Genomic DNA, 19,406 nt, shown 5'->3' on the forward strand with positions numbered 1-19,406 from the left:
AGGAATTCAAGCTACATTCAGAAGAAGATGTGGAGCAAGGGAAATCATTGCTAACATAAGACGGATCTTGGCTGAACACAGATGTTTACCTGTTTTATTGAGGAGGCAAAGGCATTTGATTGTGTGAATCACATGAAGTTATGGATGACTTTGCGAAGAATGGAAATTCCATAGCAATTAATTGTGCTCAAGCAGAATCCCTACATAATAAACTAAGAAACAGTCTTTCGAACAGAACAAGGGGATACTACATGATTTAAAGCCAGGAAAAGTGTGTGTCATGATTGTAGCCTGTCACCATACCTATTCAATCTGTATGCTGAACAAATGATTTAAGAAACTGGATATATGATGCACACCCATGTTTATTGAGGCTTTGTTCACAATAGCAAAGAGCTGGAAACAACCCAAGTGCCATCAACAAACGAATGGATAGAGAAGCTCTGGTATAGCCACACAGTGGAATACTATGCAGCATTGAAAAACAAGGAACTCATGAAATATTATACAAAATGGGTGACCCTGGAGGACATTATGCTGAGTGAAAAATCTCAGTCACAAAAGGACAAATATTGCATAGGGCCACTGTTATAAAATGGGATACACAGCAGGGTTGAGGGAAGACAGAGAAGGAGAGGAGGAATGATGTATACTGTATAGAAAAAGATGAGGGAGAGAACTGTTTAAAAGGGACATATGAATGGGTATTCTTGTCATCACAGAAGTCCAGAGTGAAGGCTGCATAGTAGAGTGGACCTGGGGATAGGGATTGCATAACAATGAGAGAGTCTTAGTTTTTCTTTTCAAGGAGAAGAGTAAATTAGGGGGAGGGGAGAAAAGTGCAACAATGAATGAATGGAAAACCTAAGTCTTTGTGAATTTTCATTAAAATTAATAAGAAAAAAATTTTTAAAAAAGAAACTGGCTATATGAACTAAGACAGTGTATCAGGATTACAGGAAGGTCCATTAACAACTTGTGATATTCATTAACAAGCTTGTTTGCAGAAAACTTGTAGCACACTTATTGCTGAAGGTCAACTATTAAAGCCTGTGGTACTGATTGCAATTCAGCATAACTCTCTTTTTATCATTGTTGTCGAGTCAAAACCGACTCATAACTGACCCTATAGTGGGTTTTCAGAAGCTTTAAATTGCATGGGAGTGGATTTCCCATCTTTCCTTTGGGGGGTGGGGGAGGAGGTGGAAGCAGTTAGAGCCCCTGTGACCAGTCAGTGACCAGTGTGTGTGTGCCCAGGAAGAGGTCCCTGCACGCCTCGGGTTCTTAGGCAGGAGGGATGTCTAATAAGAGGCACAGAAAAGAAAACGAGCAAAGCAAAGAGGCAAGAGAGAGCTTCATTTCTGAGGATTTACAAATGGTTTCGGAAGAGTGGTCAAAGTGAGGAGGAAACACAAGAAGGGTGGGAGAAGTAAGGCCAGCCAGGTCATGCCAGGCCTTGTGGGCACACCAGGAAGTGTGGGATTTCTCCTGAGGGCACTGGGGAGCCATGGAAGGGTTGTGAGCAAGGGAACAGGCTACTGGTGCCCTGTGGAGGACTGAGGAGTCAGAAGCAAGATGGTCACAAGTGGGGCAGGGCTTCTGGTTCTTTAGTACAAGTGGAGCCTAGTATGCCATCAAGCCAAATACAGATGTTCTAACCCAGCCTCTCTCTCCCTGCCCCCATGGGCCCCACTCACTCCTACACCCCAGCGGGGGAGGAGTCAGGCTTCCTCAGCTTCGCCAAGGGAGACCTCATCATCCTTGACCATGACACCGGTGAGCAGGTCATGAACTCAGGCTGGGCCAACGGTATCAATGAGAGGACCAAGCAGCGGGGGGACTTCCCTACCGATTGTGTGTACGTCATGCCCACGGTCACCATGCCACCCAGGGAGATTGTGGTATGTAGGCTGGGGTTTGGAGACGCATGGAAGGCCCCTGGGAAGGGCTTTGTCCTCTTGCGGTGTGTGTCAGAGTGAAGATGACAATAGATTAATGATCTGCAGCTCGTGCAAAGTCCTGAGAGTCTCCTGGGACCATGGATTTAAGATTAGGCAGCTGTCCAACCTGGCCCCAGTTGGGTGGGGCCTAGAGGCTATCAGAGGAGGTGCTGTCCCAGGAGGAAAGTGGCTTGGGACATCACCCAACTTTCTCCAGAAAGACAGTAAGGATGGGGTGAAAATGGCTAGATAAGGCTCTAGTTCATCTCAGAGCCCCCCTGAGCCCAGCTTCTCGAGCGACTCCTGAGCTCCCAGTCCTTGCCCAGGCTTCCTGATTGGCCTAGTGGTGAGAAGCAGGGCTGCAATCCCATAGGCACGGAGTTTGAATCCACCAGATGCTCCATGGAAGGATGGGCATTCTCCTCCAGTACGGTTAACTGCCTCTGAAAACCCGCTGGAGGGTCAGCTATGTGTTGATTCTGACTCAGTAACAACAGTAACAACCTGGTTCAGTGACCCTGGAAGGAAGACTCCCTCGCTGGCAGCAGTGACTTCTGAGAGCCAGGGTCTGAGTGTGGCAGGGGGTCTACCCCTTTCTCAGGAGAAGATTCTCCCCCAACCCTGTCCAGAGGTTCTGACTTTACATGTGATCCCCACAGCTTCAAGTGGTAAGTAACCTCAGCTCTTGACAACCTGTGTCTTGTCCCCAGGCCCTGGTCACCATGACCCCTGATCAGAGACAGGACGTCATCCGGCTCTTGCAGATGCAAACTGCAGAGCCCGAGGTGCGCACCAAGCCCTATACATTGGAGGAGTTCTCCTACGACTACTTCAGGTGATGGGCTGTGGGAAGGAGAGGGTACTCACAGTGGGGCTGTGCAGGCTGCAGTCTCTCTCTCATTGAGGTTGAGGGGATGCTTGTCCTCACTAACCCAGTCCTGCTGGGGAGACAGGCAAGAAGAAATGGGCAGCTGCAAGTCTGAATGTGCAGTGTTGGCATGAGAGGATGCTGGGTGGGCTGTGAGGAAAGCAGAGGAGAGGAGGGGCTTCCTGGAGAGACGGGAGAGCGGAGGGGCAGGGAATGGGCACTGGCGTTAGCACTGATGGTCCTGTGCCAGCCAGGCCCCCGCCCAAGCACACGCTGAGCCGAGTGATGGTGTCCAAGGCCCGTGGCAAGGACCGGCTCTGGAGCCACACGAGGGAGCCGCTCAAGCAGGCGCTGCTCAAGAAGATCCTGGGCAGTGAGGAGCTCTCGCAGGAGGCCTGCATGGCCTTCATCGATATCCCTGCCAGCATGGGGGGGGGGGGGATGAGGTGGAGGTCTGCCACAGTGGGCAGGGCCAGCTTCTGTCCTCTGAGTTTTTATCTACACCCTTCCTTCCTTCTGAGGGGCTCCGCTGGGTCTTGGGCCCCATCCCTGTTCCCAGCACTGTGCAGTGTGCAAAGCACTCCCTCCCGCGTTTCCTCCTTGATCCCATCATTCAGTAGACAGACATTCGCCCCACCCCTGGCCTCCTGTGTTTGTAGAAGGCATGCTGATCAGGCTGTTGTGAGACTGGAATCAGTGCTGTAAAGGGACTAGGGGAGCACAGCAACTCGATCTGGCCTTGGAGAGGGAAGGAAGGGCTTCCTGGAGAAGTGGTATCAAAGTTGACACTTGCAGGATCAGTGGGGTAGGCAGTGGGTAGATGCATGCCTAAAGGCCTTAGGCAGACAAGGCAGTGCTGTTGAAAGAGCACAAAGTAGCTTAGCACACAGTTAGAGGGCAGAGCTTCAGAGAGATAATTTGAAGATGTGGTTGACAAAAGAAGGGCTCCCAAGCCTTGTTAAGACATTTGCACTGTGTTTCAAGGCCCAGGAGTCCACTGGGCAGTGGGCAGCACAGTCAGGGTTATGATTTAGAATGTCTTCCCTGGCTGCTGTGAGGACTTGGCACATGGCAAAGCAGCCAGTAAGAATGTTTCCAGAGGAATCAGAGACCAGGGGTGAGGAGTGGGCAGGGGGACCAGGGCTGGCAGGTCCCACACAGTCAGTAGATGAGTAGCTTAAGGCCCAGGGACTTGTCAAGAGTTACACAGCAGGGGAGGCAAGGAGACCCTGTCGGGGAGTGTGGCTCTCTGACTCTCAGGTTAGTGTCCCCCACACTCCAACTCAGCTACAGGCCCTTCCTTGACATCTCCCACCCATGCTCAAGTACATGGGTGACTACCCATCCAAGCGGACACGCTCCGTCAACGAGCTCACGGACCAGATCTTCGAGGGCGCCCTGAAGGCTGAACCCCTCAAAGATGAGGCATATGTTCAGATCCTGAAGCAGCTGACTGACAACCACATAAGGTGAGTTGTGGGTGATGGGGGAACTTTTAAAGGCCGTCCACATGTTGGGACCCATGATGAGCTCTCACTCCTGAGGCAGCTGCTGGGACACGTCCTCCCTTCCTCACACAGAACAGGGAGCTGCCCTCTTCCTCTGCCTTCATGCTCAAGGATGACCTGCTGGACCCAGGAGGGGGTTTGAGTATGTCCTTCTCTAGGATTAATAGCCCCAGTCCTCTACCTGGTCATCTCCTGCTCCTATAACTTCCTGACTAAGCCCTTGAGCACCCAGGCCTGGACGGTCTGCCCGCTGGGTCAGCTTGTGAGCAAACATCTCTGTTCTGACTCAGGCTGCCACTCAGAGGTTCTGGGTAAAAACACCTATAGTTGGGAGTGTTGAGCCTCCAAGAGTGTCGTGTTCATGCCTTGTCAGCCCGAGTCAGGAGGACAGTCTCACAGATGTTCATCTCGGAAGCCATGAAGGATCCCTGGGGGCTCAGTGGTTAAGCACTTTGGCTGTTAACTGAAAGGTGAGCGGCTGGGACCCACTAGCCACTCCACAGCTGCAGGGAGCTCTGGTGGCCCAGTCCACAGGGGAGTTGACTCCAGTCCGTCAGTGACTCCTCAGGATGAAGATGGGCAGTCTCCTCCCATGTGATTTACAGCCTCAGAATCTCCATCAAGGATCAGCTGAGAGTGGTTCTGACTCCTTGACGAGTTTTGAGCCATTTCACAGGCATCAGATGTGGCTGTCTGCCTCTGTAGTTATTGTGGCCTTGGAAACCCCATGGGCCATTCTGCTTTGTCCTGCAAAGCAGATCTCTGTGAGTCAACCAGAATGAGCTGTCGCCTTGAGCCCAGTTTGCCACTCTCCCAATTTTGTCCTACAAAGTACACACCTTACACATACTCACCCTCAAGGTATTAATCAGGTCTTCTTGTCCCACTGGCAAAATATTTATTTTAAAGTAAAATTTTTATTTTATACTGGTTTGCTTACAAAGTTCATGCACATTGTCTTCACATTGGATCTTTCCCCTTTCTTTTACCCACGGGTAAATCTGTGCATAGTCTGTGCTTGCAGCCAGAGAGCCTGCCATTCCTTAATTTGCACGTTAGACTTGCCTCACCCTTCAGAGCCCAGCTCACATGCCACATGCTATCTGAAGTGCTCTGAGATTCCCTTCTTGGCTTCCTCCTCTGGGCTCCATCAGTGTTATAATGATACCAGCCTACGTGGTCACGACCCAGTGGTCCTGCACCAGAGCTTCCTCTAGCTTCGCCCTGCCCAAGTATAGTTTACTTTCTTTGTTGAATGTTGTGCTCTGTGTTGCACTGGGGAAATCTGCTGTCAAGGACCTTTCCAAAGTGCTAAGAGCAAAGATGTCAGTTCAAAGACTAAGGTGCACCTGATCCAAGCTATCGAAGCTTTTTCAGTTACTTCCTATGCACCTCAAAGTTAGAGTGAATAAGGATGAAGAAGTATCAATGCCTTTGAATTGTGATGTTGGAGAAGGGAGCTGAATATTCTATAGGCTGCTAAAATAACCAGTCTGTCTGGGAGGAAGAGCAAACAGAGTGCTCCTTAGAGCCAAGGATGGAGAAACGTTGTCTTCCATACTTTGGGCATGTTGTCAGGAGGGGAAAATCCTTGGAAAAGACATCATGCTGGGAAAGGTGGAGGGTTAGAAAGAGAGGAAGGTCCTCAACAAGATGAATTGACATAGTGACTTTAAAACAGGCTCAAAGGCCATGAGGTGCAGGATAGGGCACGGTCAGATCCGTTGTTCATAGGGTCACTGTGAGTCGTCACTGACTTGATGGCACCTAACAATAACAACCTTAGCTGTAACACCGACTTTTACTGTGCTTCAGGGTCTTCACACCCAGCTCAGCAGTGAGTACGTGGATTCACAAGTTTTATGAAACCCCAGGCCAGGAAAGCAGGGAAATGAGGCAGACAGGGGCCATTTGCTCCCAGGGCTCTGCTTTCCTGCCCCCTTCTCCTGGGCTCAGTTCAATGCAGGAAAACACTTCCTGGCATTCCCTGGGTGCCCAGGTTGATTCTAGATGTCAGGACAGACACGATCACCCCCTCTTTTGCCCCCTAAGAGTCATTCTGTGGACAGAGCTCAGCTCAGTGCCCAACAGCTTGGGGTTGGTCTAACTCAGTGCTGTTCAAAGTGCTGGTGAGCTTATGCCAGGTATAAATCACACACTGCTTCCTTCAGCGAGAACAATCTTCTTAAGAGAAAGATCTCAGCTAACAGTGAGTGCTTCGTGAGGAGTTGATTTCCATGCTGGCATGAAGGCCTTTCATGATTTTCCTTCTAATCTTCTCCTTCTGCAGGTATAGCGAGGAGCGGGGCTGGGAGCTGCTCTGGCTGTGCACAGGCCTCTTCCCACCCAGCAATATCCTCCTGCCCCATGTGCAGCGCTTCCTGCAGTCCCGGAAGCACAACCCACTAGCCATCGACTGCCTGCAGCGGCTCCAGAAAGCCCTGAGGTACAGGTGTCTGCGAGGGGCATCGGGCATGAGGATGGGCACAGGGAATGGGGATGGGCTTTGGGCATCAGGCACAGGGCATGGGGACAAGCACTGAGAGAGACTTTCAGGCCCAGTTATTTGTAGAAGTCCCTTGTAGTTGTGAAGTCCTTCCGGGGGTACCACACTGTCTGCTGCACAAAGGCTGCAGGACCCTCTGACTCATTTGGGATTCAGTTGGGGAGTCTGGTTGCTCAGAACTCCTTGGTTTGTAGTGGGTGGGGCAGTGGGGGCAGAGGAGTAGACAACACCCATGTGGTACTTTCTACTCTTCAAAATCCACCTGCTCCCTTCACTCCATGCAGTCCCTCTGCACCTCTATGTGGGGGTTCCATTATGCCCATATTACAGAGGAAAACCATGAAGCTCTGAAAGGGTGAGTGTCTGGCAGGAGATGGTGGACATGGATTAGAGCTAGGGTCTTTCTCCCAAGCCTCCCCTTCATGCTTCCCACGATTCTAACTCACCTGCTCCTGACCACCTCCTCCCTCACCCTTGGTTTCAGAAACGGGTCCCGGAAGTACCCCCCACACCTGGTGGAGGTGGAGGCCATTCAGCACAAAACTACCCAGATTTTCCATAAAGTTTACTTCCCGGATGACACGGATGAGGTGAGGCCCCTGGGCTCCTCACTCTGTGGACACCCCCGGTGGGCTGGCTTGGTCCCTTTGGCTGACATCATTCTCCTGCTGCCCCCACATTGGCCACCTCAGTGGAGTCAGGGTCCAGCCAAGAGGCAGATACTCCCCAGTCAAGGCATAGCACTGGGTCCTTAGTCCAAACCCCTGCTTTTTGGGAAGGCTGTCTCCTTCCTGGAGGGACTCTGTGGGGGAGAAGAGTTATTATCTCTAGGCTGAGCTCTGTGTTGATGACACCTCTTTCCCACTCTCAGTTCTGTTCCCCTCTCACCCTCATCCCACCTTCCTTTAGGCAGAACCCCCAATCCATCTCAGCCTCTTCACTTGAAATGACTATATATCTCCCTCTCCTCCCATGCCTGGCCCCTTCTCCCAAAGGATCTGATTTGTCCTTATGTTTCACCCCCATGGTCACATTCCCTCATGAAGCTCTATTCCCTGCCCCTTTCAGCCTGACCTCTCATTGAGATAAGATGAGACCAGAATGAACATTTAGTTTGAAAAGTTTTCAAATATATCTAGAGACCAGAGATGCTTAGAAATGTCACAGTAAGATTCCACCAGCAAAGACATAAAACTTTTCAAAATTCCCTCCTGTCCCTCCACGCCTCCTTTCTTCTTCCATCTATACCTCACCACTTACCTTATGTTTCCATCTAAACCTCATCTTTCCAACCCCAGGCTGAGCTGCTGTTTCTTCTCTTTTTGGAATTTTGCTTTTTCTCTTTCTTAAGGACCTCTCCTTCCAATCACCCCATTTGTGGCATGGCCCTTGGCTCTGCCAACACTCCTATTTCCAGCCAGGCCCAGGATTCATGGAGGCCAAGGCCAAGTCCTTGCATGGCTGAGGTGGGGCGGGAGTGGGGAGACTCAGAAACAAGTTGCCTTTTGTAGAGTCTCTTCTTAAATGCTGTGCTCTGTGCTGGACCCATGAAGGAAGTCCCTCAGAGGGAGGGAACTTGCACGGGGCAGGGAACTCAGTCCAGTTGGAGGCCTGTCCGGGGTGGGGGCAGGAAAAGTCCAGATCCCAGAAGGGGCCCTGCTGGAACCAAGCAAGTGCCACCCCCTTAGGCCTTCGAGGTGGAGTCCAGCACCAAGGCCAAGGACTTCTGTCAGAACATTGCCGCCCGGTTGCTCCTCAAGTCCTCAGAGGGATTCAGCCTCTTTGTCAAAATTGCAGACAAGGTGGGTAATGCCTCATCTTAGGAACTTACAGGGTAGCCAAGAAAGGTCTGAGAGACAGACAGACAGACAGACAGACAGACAGAAAATCAAGGAAGGGAAGGATGAAGACAGAGAATGAGGACAGGAGGCAGGGAGAGAAAGAAACGAGGAGCCAGAGGGGCGTGTTTGTCACAGAACCTAAATGTGTCTCTCCTTGTTACTGCTCTGCCTTGGCTCCCTTTATCTGGAAGCAGCTGAAACCCAACTCATTGCTGTGGAGTCAGGTCCAATTCATAGTTAACCCTCCAGCAGTTTTCCGAGGCTGTAAATCACACGGGAGGAGATCACTCATCTTTCTCCTGCAGAGCCACTAGTGGATACAAACCTCTGTCTTTGGGTTGGTAGCACAACTCCTTACCACTCGACTGCCCTGCAGTTTCCCCGGGGCCTCACACAGCACGAGCCACATGCCCGGTATTCTGTGTTCTCGTCATGCTGTCCCCTCACACATGGATTTTCCAGTCTTTGCTTTGGTTGTTCTCTCAGCTGTTATGCTTGGGGCATTTAGCCCTTGGCAGGAGGCATGGTTATCCCTGTATAATACATTGCAACATTCCGGTTCAGAGAGATACACTTAGCAAAGTCAAATGACTGAACCTCAGATCCAGGTGGTTCTGACTCAGCTCATGCCGCTGCCAGCATCCTCCCGGCTCTCCCTCCACATCTCCATGCGTGAGGGTCCTAAAGGTCCAGCTTTAAAGTCCCTTCTCATGAGAAATATTCCCTGACCGTCTCAGGGAGAATGAGATGCTCTTTCTGGTTGGCTCTGACTGTGCCGTGTGCATCCACATCTGTCTCCTCCTCATGCCGGTTCCTGGGCTCTGGAGACCCAAGACATGACCACCATGAGGTCCTGGACCCAAGGGAGCCCTGAGCCAGTGGGAGAGGCTAGACATGGGTGTGAGAATGTCGGTGCCAAGGCAGGGGCTGGGCCTTGCTCTCTGCCATCTCTCTGCCATTTCTCTGGGTTTGAGCAGCACTCAGTGGGCATCTGCTGAATGGCTGCATGATGACTGTCACTCAGGGCAGGAAGTGAGCCATGTTCTGAGACACTCAGCAGGTGCAGTCAGGGCAGGAGTGGGATGATACAGGGACAGGCTTCTGACCTGGGAGGTACTACCAAGAAGAACTTGAATGGGAAGACCAGGAAAGTCTGTATTTGTTAAACTAAAATGAATGGACTAGAATGACCATGTTCCTAGGTCATCAGTGTCCCTGAGAATGACTTCTTCTTCGACTTTGTTCGACACCTGACAGACTGGATAAAGAAAGCTCGGCCCGTCAAGGATGGTAATGTGAGGCCGGGGCCCTAGGGTTGTCTGAGACCCAGAACAGGGCTCAAGGTCATAGCGTGAGATCCACCCACTGGGACCCATGGCCTGGTCTTCTCTGGGCTGGTGCTGGGCTCTCTGGAGGGGAGGGTCTATGCCAGGACCTCCGGTGACCCACCACCCTGTGTCACAGGAATCGTGCCCTCGCTCACCTACCAGGTGTTCTTCATGAAGAAGCTATGGACCACGACGGTGCCAGGGAAGGACCCTATGGCTGATTCCATCTTCCACTATTACCAGGTGAGCTGCCCAGCACCTCTCTGCTCCTCTCGCCACAACTGTAGCTGCCAGCCCTATCATCCTCTGTGACAGCAGGGTTCTGCTGCCACCGCTAGGTGAGGGCCTGTGGCAGAATGGCCTTGAAGAAGTTCACAGAATCATGCTCTTCCTGGTAATGACACTAGACTCTCTGGGAACAGCCCAGCATCAAGCTCTTCTCTTTCCTAACAATCCAGGCTTCAGACCTAATTTTTTCCTACTCTGAGCTCCCAAATTCCTACCTTTTTTAGTATTCTCCTTGAAACAAGTTGTTTTAAATTCAGGATTATAATGGAATGTACCCAGGGCCTCTGTGTGATTTGTAAACATTTTATAGTACAGGCCTGGCCCCACAGGAAATCAGGAGGGAAGCTCACATGTTGAGTTTCTGTTATTTATCTAACACTTTTTACTAATTCTGTCCTCCCAGCAAACCTTGAATAGCAGGCATATTCCCATTTTTCTATTAGAGTTGAGGCTCAGGGGTTAGGGCATTAAGGTTGTTCCTATAGTTAAGATTACAGAGCTGATAGAACTGGGATTGGATTCTGGGACTTTATGACTGCAGACTCAGTGATCATTTTGGGGGACGACAGCCTGATCACCATGCAGTGGGGGAAACAAACCAGGGGGTTGCGAGAGTGAGAATGACAACTGCCATGGCAGAGAGACTCCTGCCGTCCTGCGGTCTGCCACTCCCTCATGCCTCCTTCCCATCTCCACACCATGGATGGATGGATGGATGGATGGATGGATGGATGGATGGAGGAAGGGAAGAAGAGGAGGTGGGTGGATACATAAATGTTGGAAATAGGTAGGTGAATGGGTCTGGTTGGGGAGGTACCCGCTGGTGGGTGAGTGACAGTCCTCAGCCTTCATTCTCCTGCCCCTCACATGGTGGCTAAGGTAGTCCTAAGGCTCCAGTTCCTAAGGCACATGGTTCAAATCCAGAAGGATGAGCATTCTCCTCCCATGTGATTTACTGCCTCTGAAAAACCCACTGGAGGGTCAGCTATGGGTTTGTGGGTTGGTTCTGACTCGATGGTACACAACAACAGCAACAACAACAACAAGGCTCCCCGAACCTGTGGGCAGGATGGACCCCTCAGTCTTCATCTCTGCTTTTGGTCCACTCCTCATCCTCAGCCACCCTAGTTTAGTTCAGGAAGTTGGAGAGCTGGTGCTGCTGCTGACGCCAGCTGGCCGTCAGCACACAGTGAGAGGAGGCCTTTCCCGAGTGGACAGGGCTTTCAGGGGCAGCATGTGGAGCAGAGCAGCGTCCAGTCCAGCAGCTGGTCACTCTGGACTTTCTCAGCTCACCCTCAGCGCAATGTTAAGATGAGAAATGAGAGAATCTTCACACATGACTATGACTCGGTACAGACACCAGCGCTGTTTCCCCGTATCATGCCATTTCCCTTGGGAGGCAGTGTCATCCTAAACAGAAGGGGCGGTGTGCTGGCAGACAGACGTCCACCTTGGAGGGGTGGGGAGTGTGGGGGGAACCACTGCCTCCCATTCCTGCCATTCCTGCTCTCTTTCTCTGGCAGGAGCTGCCCAAATATCTCCGAGGTTACCACAAGTGCACGCGGGAGGAGGTGCTGCAGCTCGGGGCGCTGATCTACAGGGTCAAGTTCGAGGAGGACAAGTCCTACTTCCCCAGTATCCCCAAACTGCTTCGGGAGCTGGTGCCCCAGGACCTCATCCGGCAGATCTCCCCTGATGACTGGAAGCGGGTGAGTGCAGGAGAGGCTGCAATGCGGGCACCGAGGTCAGGAGGAAGGTGCTGCCAGCCCGGGGAAGTGCATCTTTGTTTCCACATGGACCCTGGTCCCCCTCTTTCTTCCTTCAGCTTTTTTTGTTCTCTTGTCCTCCGTACAGAGGACTCAGCTGGCCACTCGGCTGTAATACGCTCCCTTCTGGTAACTGTGATGAATAGATTTTGCTGATACCCACAGCCTGTCGGCCTTGGGTGTGGGTGTAAGTGGGCCAGGGGAGGCCCACCTCTAAGAACGCCTTAGCAGAGACATAGGGACACCTCTCATGGCCTCCAGAATCTCCCATCCAGGACCTCTTAACAACTACCAATAATGCAGAATGGGGTGGGAGTGACAGAGGTGGGGACTGCAAGGGGCATGTCCTGGGCCCACTCTGACTTCTCGCTCCCTGCAGTCCATTGTCGCTTACTTCAACAAACATGCTGGCAAGTCCAAAGAGGAGGCCAAGCTGGCCTTCCTGAAGCTCATTTTCAAGTGGCCCACCTTTGGTTCAGCCTTCTTCGAGGTGAAGGTGAGTGGGGAGGTGTCTCTGAGAGGTGGAAGGCGGGGAGGTGTGTGAAAAAGTGGAGCAACAGCTGTGGGAAGCAACTGTCAGGCACCTGCCCCACCTCCCCAGGAGGAAGTGGGGGGGAAGCACCTCACCCTTGCCCACATGCTAAGTGCTGAACCCCAGGAACATAGTAAAACATTTGTCAGAAGTCATCGAGGGCGCAGAAACTCAGCCTGGCTGAGGGGTAGACATGAGGGTGACAGAGAATGATGTGTCTTCAAGCAGGAAGGCTTCAGAGAGGCGACAGAGCAGGGAGTCCTGCCGGATTGAGGAGAAGGGCCAGGGTGGTATCATCTGAGCTTTCAGGGGGCCAAGGGGAGAGCTCCCTGGGGGAGGATACATTGTGTGCAAAGTCCAGATGTGTGAAAGCTCAGGCCGGATAGGAACCGTAAATGCTTGAAGGTGAGCGGGTTGTAAGGTATGAGTGAGCAGACTGGGATGAATTAGGCTGGTGAGCAGGTAGAAATATTGTATTTCCTCCCGTGGGATGGGAACAGAAGGGAGGAGCTGGGGGGTGGGGGGGTGTACACCCTCAGAGGGTTGTGAGCAGGGGAATGCCCTGTTGGCAGAGCTGGGATGGGAGGCCCTTTGAGAAGCTTGAAGGGAAGAGAAGCAGGTTGCTAGCTGGAGGCAAGTGTAGGGTTCAAGGAATTTTTAAGGGTAAGAGATGTTGTGTTATTTGTATCATCAATTTGGAACTGAATCATACCTGACCCTCTGGTAGGTTTTCAGAGGCAATAAATTGCATGGAAAGAAATTGCCCATCTTTCTCCCACAGAGCAGCTGGTGGATTTGAACCACACATATTTGGTTTGGCAGCATATCTCCTTACCACTTAGCTACCAGGGCTCCCTGAGAGATAGTAAAGCTGAGAAATAAGACACAGTAGAGGGGTTTCTGGAGGAAGAGGAGGGTGGGATCATCAAAGGAGGTGAGAGGAGCAGGGAGGGTAGACAGAGCCCAGCGCACCAAGTGGGGAGTAGCGCTGACTCTGAAGAGGACACGGGGCTGCCGTCTGCAGCACTGAGGGAGGAGGGGTGAGGACGGATGTAGGTAAGGTAGTGGGCTGGGGTCATCAGGACAGTCTGATGGCTCTTATTTTTTTCTGTGGTGTCTTCTGCTGGGGGTAGGGATGGAGAAGGTGGCAGTGCAATTGCTATGGGAAAGAATGAGATACTCTGGACTGTCTATTGTGGGGATTTGGAAGTCATCTGGAGACCTGTGAAGAGACCTGAGGCAGCACTGAGGGTTCAGCAGAGGGAAGTGGGGGTTCTTGCAGGGTCAACAACACCTCTGCACCCTGGTAATCAGGCAGGTGGCAGGAGAAATTGATTTTATCCCACTTTCTGTCCCCAAATGCTTTCCTAACCTGGGTCCCGCATCTGATGGTTTTCCAACTTCTTTCACTAGCAAACTACTGAGCCAAACTTTCCTGAGATCCTCTTAATTGCCATCAACAAATATGGAGTGAGCCTCATCGATCCCAGGACCAAGGTGAGCAGGGGCAGGAGTGGCAGGCACAGGGCAGGCTTCTCCTGTACCTCATGGTGACCGCAGAAGGGCCTGCAGCTCAGGGGCAGCACATGCTAGACCTGCCGGCCCCACCCTCACTCTCATCTGCCCCTGTCAGCCTCACTTCTTGAAAGCTTATCTGTATGTGCTGACCCCCCTTCCTTACTGTTGGTGTGGTGCGGTGTAGTGTGGTGTGGTGCGGTGTGGTGTCATGCTGTGTGGTGTGGTATGATATGGGAGGGCCAGCAAGCCAGTTCCAGCTCACACAAGCCCATGTACAAGACAATACACACTGCCTGCTTCTCTCCCAGCCTCACAGTTATTGCTGTGTTTGAGCCCATCGTTGCAGCCACTGTGTCCATCTAATTGAGTGTCTTCCTCTGTTTGCGAACACTCTGCTTTACCAGGAGCTCTCTGGTACATAGGGAGTTGAGCTGCTAGCCCACAGACCATGCCTTTCTGTGGGTTTGAATCCTCCAGCCACTGCACAGGTGAAGGATAGGCAATGTCCTCCTTTTATTGCCTTGGAAACCCAGTGAGTTCAGCTGTGAGAGCTACTTTACCAAACATGGAATCCTCCAGGGACTGGCTCCTCCTCCTTCTTAAAGCTGATGAACTCTTGTTAATATTTGGCCTTTCAGAAACATCGATGCTACTGGCTGTTCCTCCTCCAGCAATGTTCTTTGCTTGTATTGCTCAGGATGGCCAGGGGGTGCAAGGTTAATGTTTACCTGCTGCTCAGATGTGTGGGCCCCAGCAAACCTGAGCGAGGGAGGAAGGAAGTGCCCAGCAGGGAGCAGAACCCTCGGTGGACAGCACTAGCGACCACCATCTTCCCTTTGGCATGTGCCACACTTGACTGGATTCTCCCTTATCTCTCTGGCTGTTTATTCTCTGGTACTTCTGTGGACTTCTTATCCACTCATGCCAGCACTGTTGTGTTTCCTAACACTCTTGTCTCTGAAACTTTCCCTGGGCAGTTTTATCGCAGCCCCACAACTTCAGTTTCCTCAAGTACTGGCCAGTTATTCAGTTTGGGGCCTAACAACAGAATAGCCTCCTGGTCCTGACTGGCTGTCTGTCCAACAGGCCCAAATCAAAGCACGGAAGAGGGAGGCACTTGCCTCCTACAGCAGCTCCGTGGAGAAGCAAGGGCAGCCTCTCTCCGGGGCTGCTTTTCTTGCCAGAAGCCCTTTCACACTGTGGTATCTGTGGCCTGGACCTGAGGGAGTGAGACCAGAAGGTCCAGGCTGTGGCTCCATGCTCTTTCTTTCCCCCCAGGACATCTTGACAACTCACCCCTTCACCAAGATCTCCAACTGGAGCAGCGGCAACACCTACTTCCACATCACCATTGGGAACCTGGTGCGCGGGAGCAAACTGCTCTGTGAGACGTCACTGGTGAGAGCCTTTCCTTCTCGGCCTAGTGGGCCCGCTGCCTCGCCTGCATCTTCAGCCTTCCTCCTGCTCCCTGGAACAAACACGAGAAATGCTGTTGCTTGGCCTGGGGTCAAGTTCAAGGGTCAGGCTGGACTAGGGTCAGAGGCCAGTCTGAGGCACAGTTTAAGTTAGGGAAGAAGGCTTAGCCCCTTATTCTACAGCTAAGTTTTTGAGTGCTTTTACTGTCTGGGACTTGAATCCCTGATAGCTCCTCAGTTCAAAAGGAGAACTATTAGCAAGGAGACCTCCTGGACTGAGCTCAAAATTCCAAAGAGGCCTCAGCTTGGATAGCCATTAGAGCTACTCAGGGAGGTAGGTATCTAGAATTGGAAGGCTGTGCAAAACTATGAACTTAATGTGCAATCATAACACTGTAGAATCTGAGATAGAAGACTAGATCCCAGAACATCACAGAACTAAAGACACGAGGCTAGATCCCACAGCATCACCGAAACTTAGACATAGACTAGATCCCACAGCATCATAGAATCTTAGACACAGGGCTAGATCCCACAGCATCATAGAATCTTGAACACAGGGCTAGATCCCACAATACCATATACCCTTAGGCACAGGGTTAGATGACTCCAACCCTTCAATTGTCCAGAGAGGGAGACTGAATACAAAGCAGAATAGGATTTGCCTTGTACCAACCAGGGTTCTGCCCCCAGCCCTGGATTCTGCTCACTAGTTTCCTGGAAGCTGCGTCTAGGTTTGAGTGGGCTGGCCTGCCTTCTCCCATTCTCTGCTCTATTGTTTTCTTGCCCCTGTGTCCAGGGCTACAAGATGGATGACCTCCTGACCTCCTACATTAGCCAGATGCTCACAGCCATGAGCAAACAGCGGGGCTCCAGGAGCAGCAGATGAACAGGTGGAGAAAGGCTGGCTCTGTGTCGCTCTCGAAACAGCACCTGGACTAGGCTCATAAATGCCTCCTGTGGCTGAGGGAAGCCCATGGCCCTCCAGGCAGGGCGGCTGGACGGACCGGTCACCACGGGCTGCACCACTTGGTCTCTGATCCTCCTTCCGGTCACACAGCCTCACTGGGATGCAGACTCCCCTCCGTCCACCCTGAAGGCACCTGTGTTGGGTTCTAGTCCCAGCTTGCTGTGATGTTCCAAGTTGTGAAAACCTGCAATCCTGGGATTCTTCTTCCGTTTCAGACTCACCCCACCATGTGCCCCACCCCTCGGAGCACCGTTGGGACAGTGGACTTAGGAGGACAATGCAGCTCTCCATAATGGGAGTCCCCAAATCAAATGTGCATGAATTGAACATTCTGAAATCTAAGGGGCCGGGATGATGCTCCTAAACCCAGGACCCTTAGTTGGCGTGAGGGAGACAGACCACTTTTATATATCATAGTGTGGGTTCTGAGCCCCTACTGTCTCCCTATTTCCCTCAGGGCATAAAATGTGTTTCATCCTCTGGCCCTATGACTATAACTTTCTGTTTGGGGAGGGAGAAGGGGTGTGTGTGTGTGTGTGTGTGTGTGTGTGTGTGTGTGTCTAGTGTTAAGGAAGTAACCTGTATAACTACTTCCTTGGCCCTGTATCTGGACTGGGGGAGCAGCAAAGTGTGGAATACAGAGGGACAAGCTTCTAGGCCTCCTTAGCTGGGGCCAGTGGAGTCAGAGCTGTTCTTGCATCCTACCAGAAACATCTCTTTGGTTCATTACGACGCATTCAAGAACCCCAAGAACAATGCTGTATCTGTTAAAAGCCTTCTGTCCAGAAGGTGTCTATGAAATAATTCAGACTCAGTGTGGTCGAGTCGCAACAGACTCACAGCTGACCCTCCAGCAGATTTGCAGAGATTAAATCGCACAGTCTTTCTTCCTTGGAGCAGCTGGTGGATTTGAACTGCCTGTCTTTGGGTTAGGAGCACAACTCCTTACCCACTAGGCCTCCAGAGCATCAAACACTCTGAGGATAACCTGGGCAGGTCTGGGGCTAGGGGACTGCAATGGAGGGGTGAGGGGTTCCTCCTGGGATCAGTGCCTGGAGAAGTGACAGTTGAATAATCCCCCTGAGGTGGGAATGTTTATGATTCCAATATGTTTGCCCTTAAAATTCCTGACACACAGCACCATCAAGTCCTGCTTCCATCACACACTCAGGTGTCACACATTTGTGCGCTTAGCTATTCGACTGGGAGTGTATTCTTCTCCCCAGAAGCCAGGGTGGGAGTGGTAGAGTGAGATGTTTGGAGATGTGGAGGCCCAAGCTGGTCGACCCTGACTTATGGAATGTTAATGTGCGATTAACTGCCTCTGAAAACTCGCCAGAGGGCCTGCTGTGTGTCGGTTCTGACTTGATAGTAAACAACAACTAACAACAATGTGGCTGGAAGGAGAAAGTCTAGTCCTACCAGTGTTTATGTGACTCCACAGCCAGTCGGGGGTAAACTCTGAGCTCGAAAGAAGGAGCTTTGGGGATGCTGAGGCCCAGAGGTAACTGGGTGAGGGGGGGATGTCACACACTTAACTCATTGCTTGGGTTGGAATCAACTCAAAGCTGACCCACCACTGGATTTCTTTGGCTCTAAATTGCCTGGGAGGCAATTGCCCATCTTTCTCCAGTGGAGTCGCTGGAGAAATCCACTTTGGATTTCCACAATGGATTTCCACTGGAGAGGCGTATCTCTATGGATCATAATACCAGAGCTTCCTGATGGGGAGCTCAATTAATTGCTACAAATATTGGGCTCCTCCAGACAGAAGAGGGTTCCAGATGCTTGACCTAGTTTTCCATCAAGGTCAGTTATCAGGTAAGGAAGGGACTGTGCCCGCCATCGCTTTGAGGGATCAACCAATGACAGTGCACACTGTGTCAGAGACTGGGGGATGAGACCTTTGTCTTGACTTACATCCATGCCATCTTCCATCCTCTACCTCAGGATGGCATCGCTATTGCACTCCCCCCCCCATCCCAGTCATAAATGATCCCAAAGAACACACCATTTACAGGCTGGCTCCTCACAGGTTACCTTTATTTATAGGCTGACGTTCACCACAGTCACCCCTTTTGCAAGGACTAGATTGAGGATAAAAACCCTGTAATGCTCAGAAAACAACCACCTCCATCTCCGAGACTACACACAACTCTTTTCCCTTGCCCTCGATATGTAGTCTCTTTCTAGAAAGGCTGGACCAAATGGTACTCTGAGAACTTCATGGTCCTGCTGCATTCTTTTCCCACTTCCCACCATCGCCACCCACAGAGCCAGAGAGGAAAAGGACGAGGAAGAAGTAAGGTGTGGCTATCTGCTCTCCCAGGTCACCCTAGAGGTGGACACTGTTACAAAGGACTCCTGAGAGGATTCAGCCATGGGAGTCTCTCTGAGCTGTGCTTCAGGAGGAGGGGACCCTTTGAATTCCTCCGTCTTAAATGGAGGCAAGGATGTTTGGAGGGTGGACTGTCCAGGGAGCACCTGGGTGGGTGCTTTGGGTGCACTGGAAGTACGCTCAGTGGGCAATGGCGGTTTAACATCATCCTTGTCAGGCGGCAGTGGCTTGATGTCGTCTTCATCTGATTTTGTTTTTGCCTCCTCCTTGGCAGATACTGTCAAATAGAAAACACTTGAGTGTTGATCTGTGCTGTGTAAACCTAGGTAGACTTTTAGCAACCAAGAACTTTCTAAGGTCTGGGGAGAAAGCGGTATGGATGAACGTGTTTTGTTTTATTTTGGGTTTTTTAAGAACTTAACAGGACTGCTTTATTTTCTATCTTTGATAGGATGTCATCTTACTTCTTTCCTATAATTTTTCCTCCATTCATTCATTTTTGCACCCCTCTCGCCCCTCCTCCCCAGTACACTCCTCTCCTTGAAAAGCAAAAGAAAAATTGTCCCATTGTTCTACAATCCCTCCCCT

At 51.4% G+C, this 19,406-nt stretch overlaps 1 protein-coding gene across 1 annotated transcript in view; it reads left to right on the forward strand.

The window, feature by feature from the left end:
• The window catches only part of MYO7A (myosin VIIA), a 92,804-nt gene extending 76,405 nt beyond the window's left edge, over positions 1–16,399 (forward strand). The window contains exons 35-48 of the mRNA XM_006882927.1: positions 1,711–1,901; positions 2,651–2,775; positions 3,063–3,220; positions 4,124–4,277; positions 6,607–6,762; positions 7,307–7,412; positions 8,511–8,624; positions 9,866–9,953; positions 10,128–10,234; positions 11,803–11,988; positions 12,425–12,541; positions 13,991–14,074; positions 15,374–15,493; positions 16,310–16,399. Of these exons, the coding sequence (XP_006882989.1) occupies positions 1,711–1,901; positions 2,651–2,775; positions 3,063–3,220; positions 4,124–4,277; positions 6,607–6,762; positions 7,307–7,412; positions 8,511–8,624; positions 9,866–9,953; positions 10,128–10,234; positions 11,803–11,988; positions 12,425–12,541; positions 13,991–14,074; positions 15,374–15,493; positions 16,310–16,399 (1,796 nt within the window). The remainder of the gene's footprint in view (positions 1–1,710; positions 1,902–2,650; positions 2,776–3,062; positions 3,221–4,123; positions 4,278–6,606; positions 6,763–7,306; positions 7,413–8,510; positions 8,625–9,865; positions 9,954–10,127; positions 10,235–11,802; positions 11,989–12,424; positions 12,542–13,990; positions 14,075–15,373; positions 15,494–16,309) is intronic.
• Positions 16,400–19,406: the final 3,007 nt, after the last annotated feature.

The sequence above is a fragment of the Elephantulus edwardii genome, unplaced genomic scaffold (genome assembly GCF_000299155.1).
Source record: "Elephantulus edwardii isolate Elephantulus edwardi_28Jun2011 unplaced genomic scaffold, EleEdw1.0 scaffold00025, whole genome shotgun sequence".
In the NCBI taxonomy this organism is placed as follows: Eukaryota; Metazoa; Chordata; class Mammalia; order Macroscelidea; family Macroscelididae; genus Elephantulus; species Elephantulus edwardii.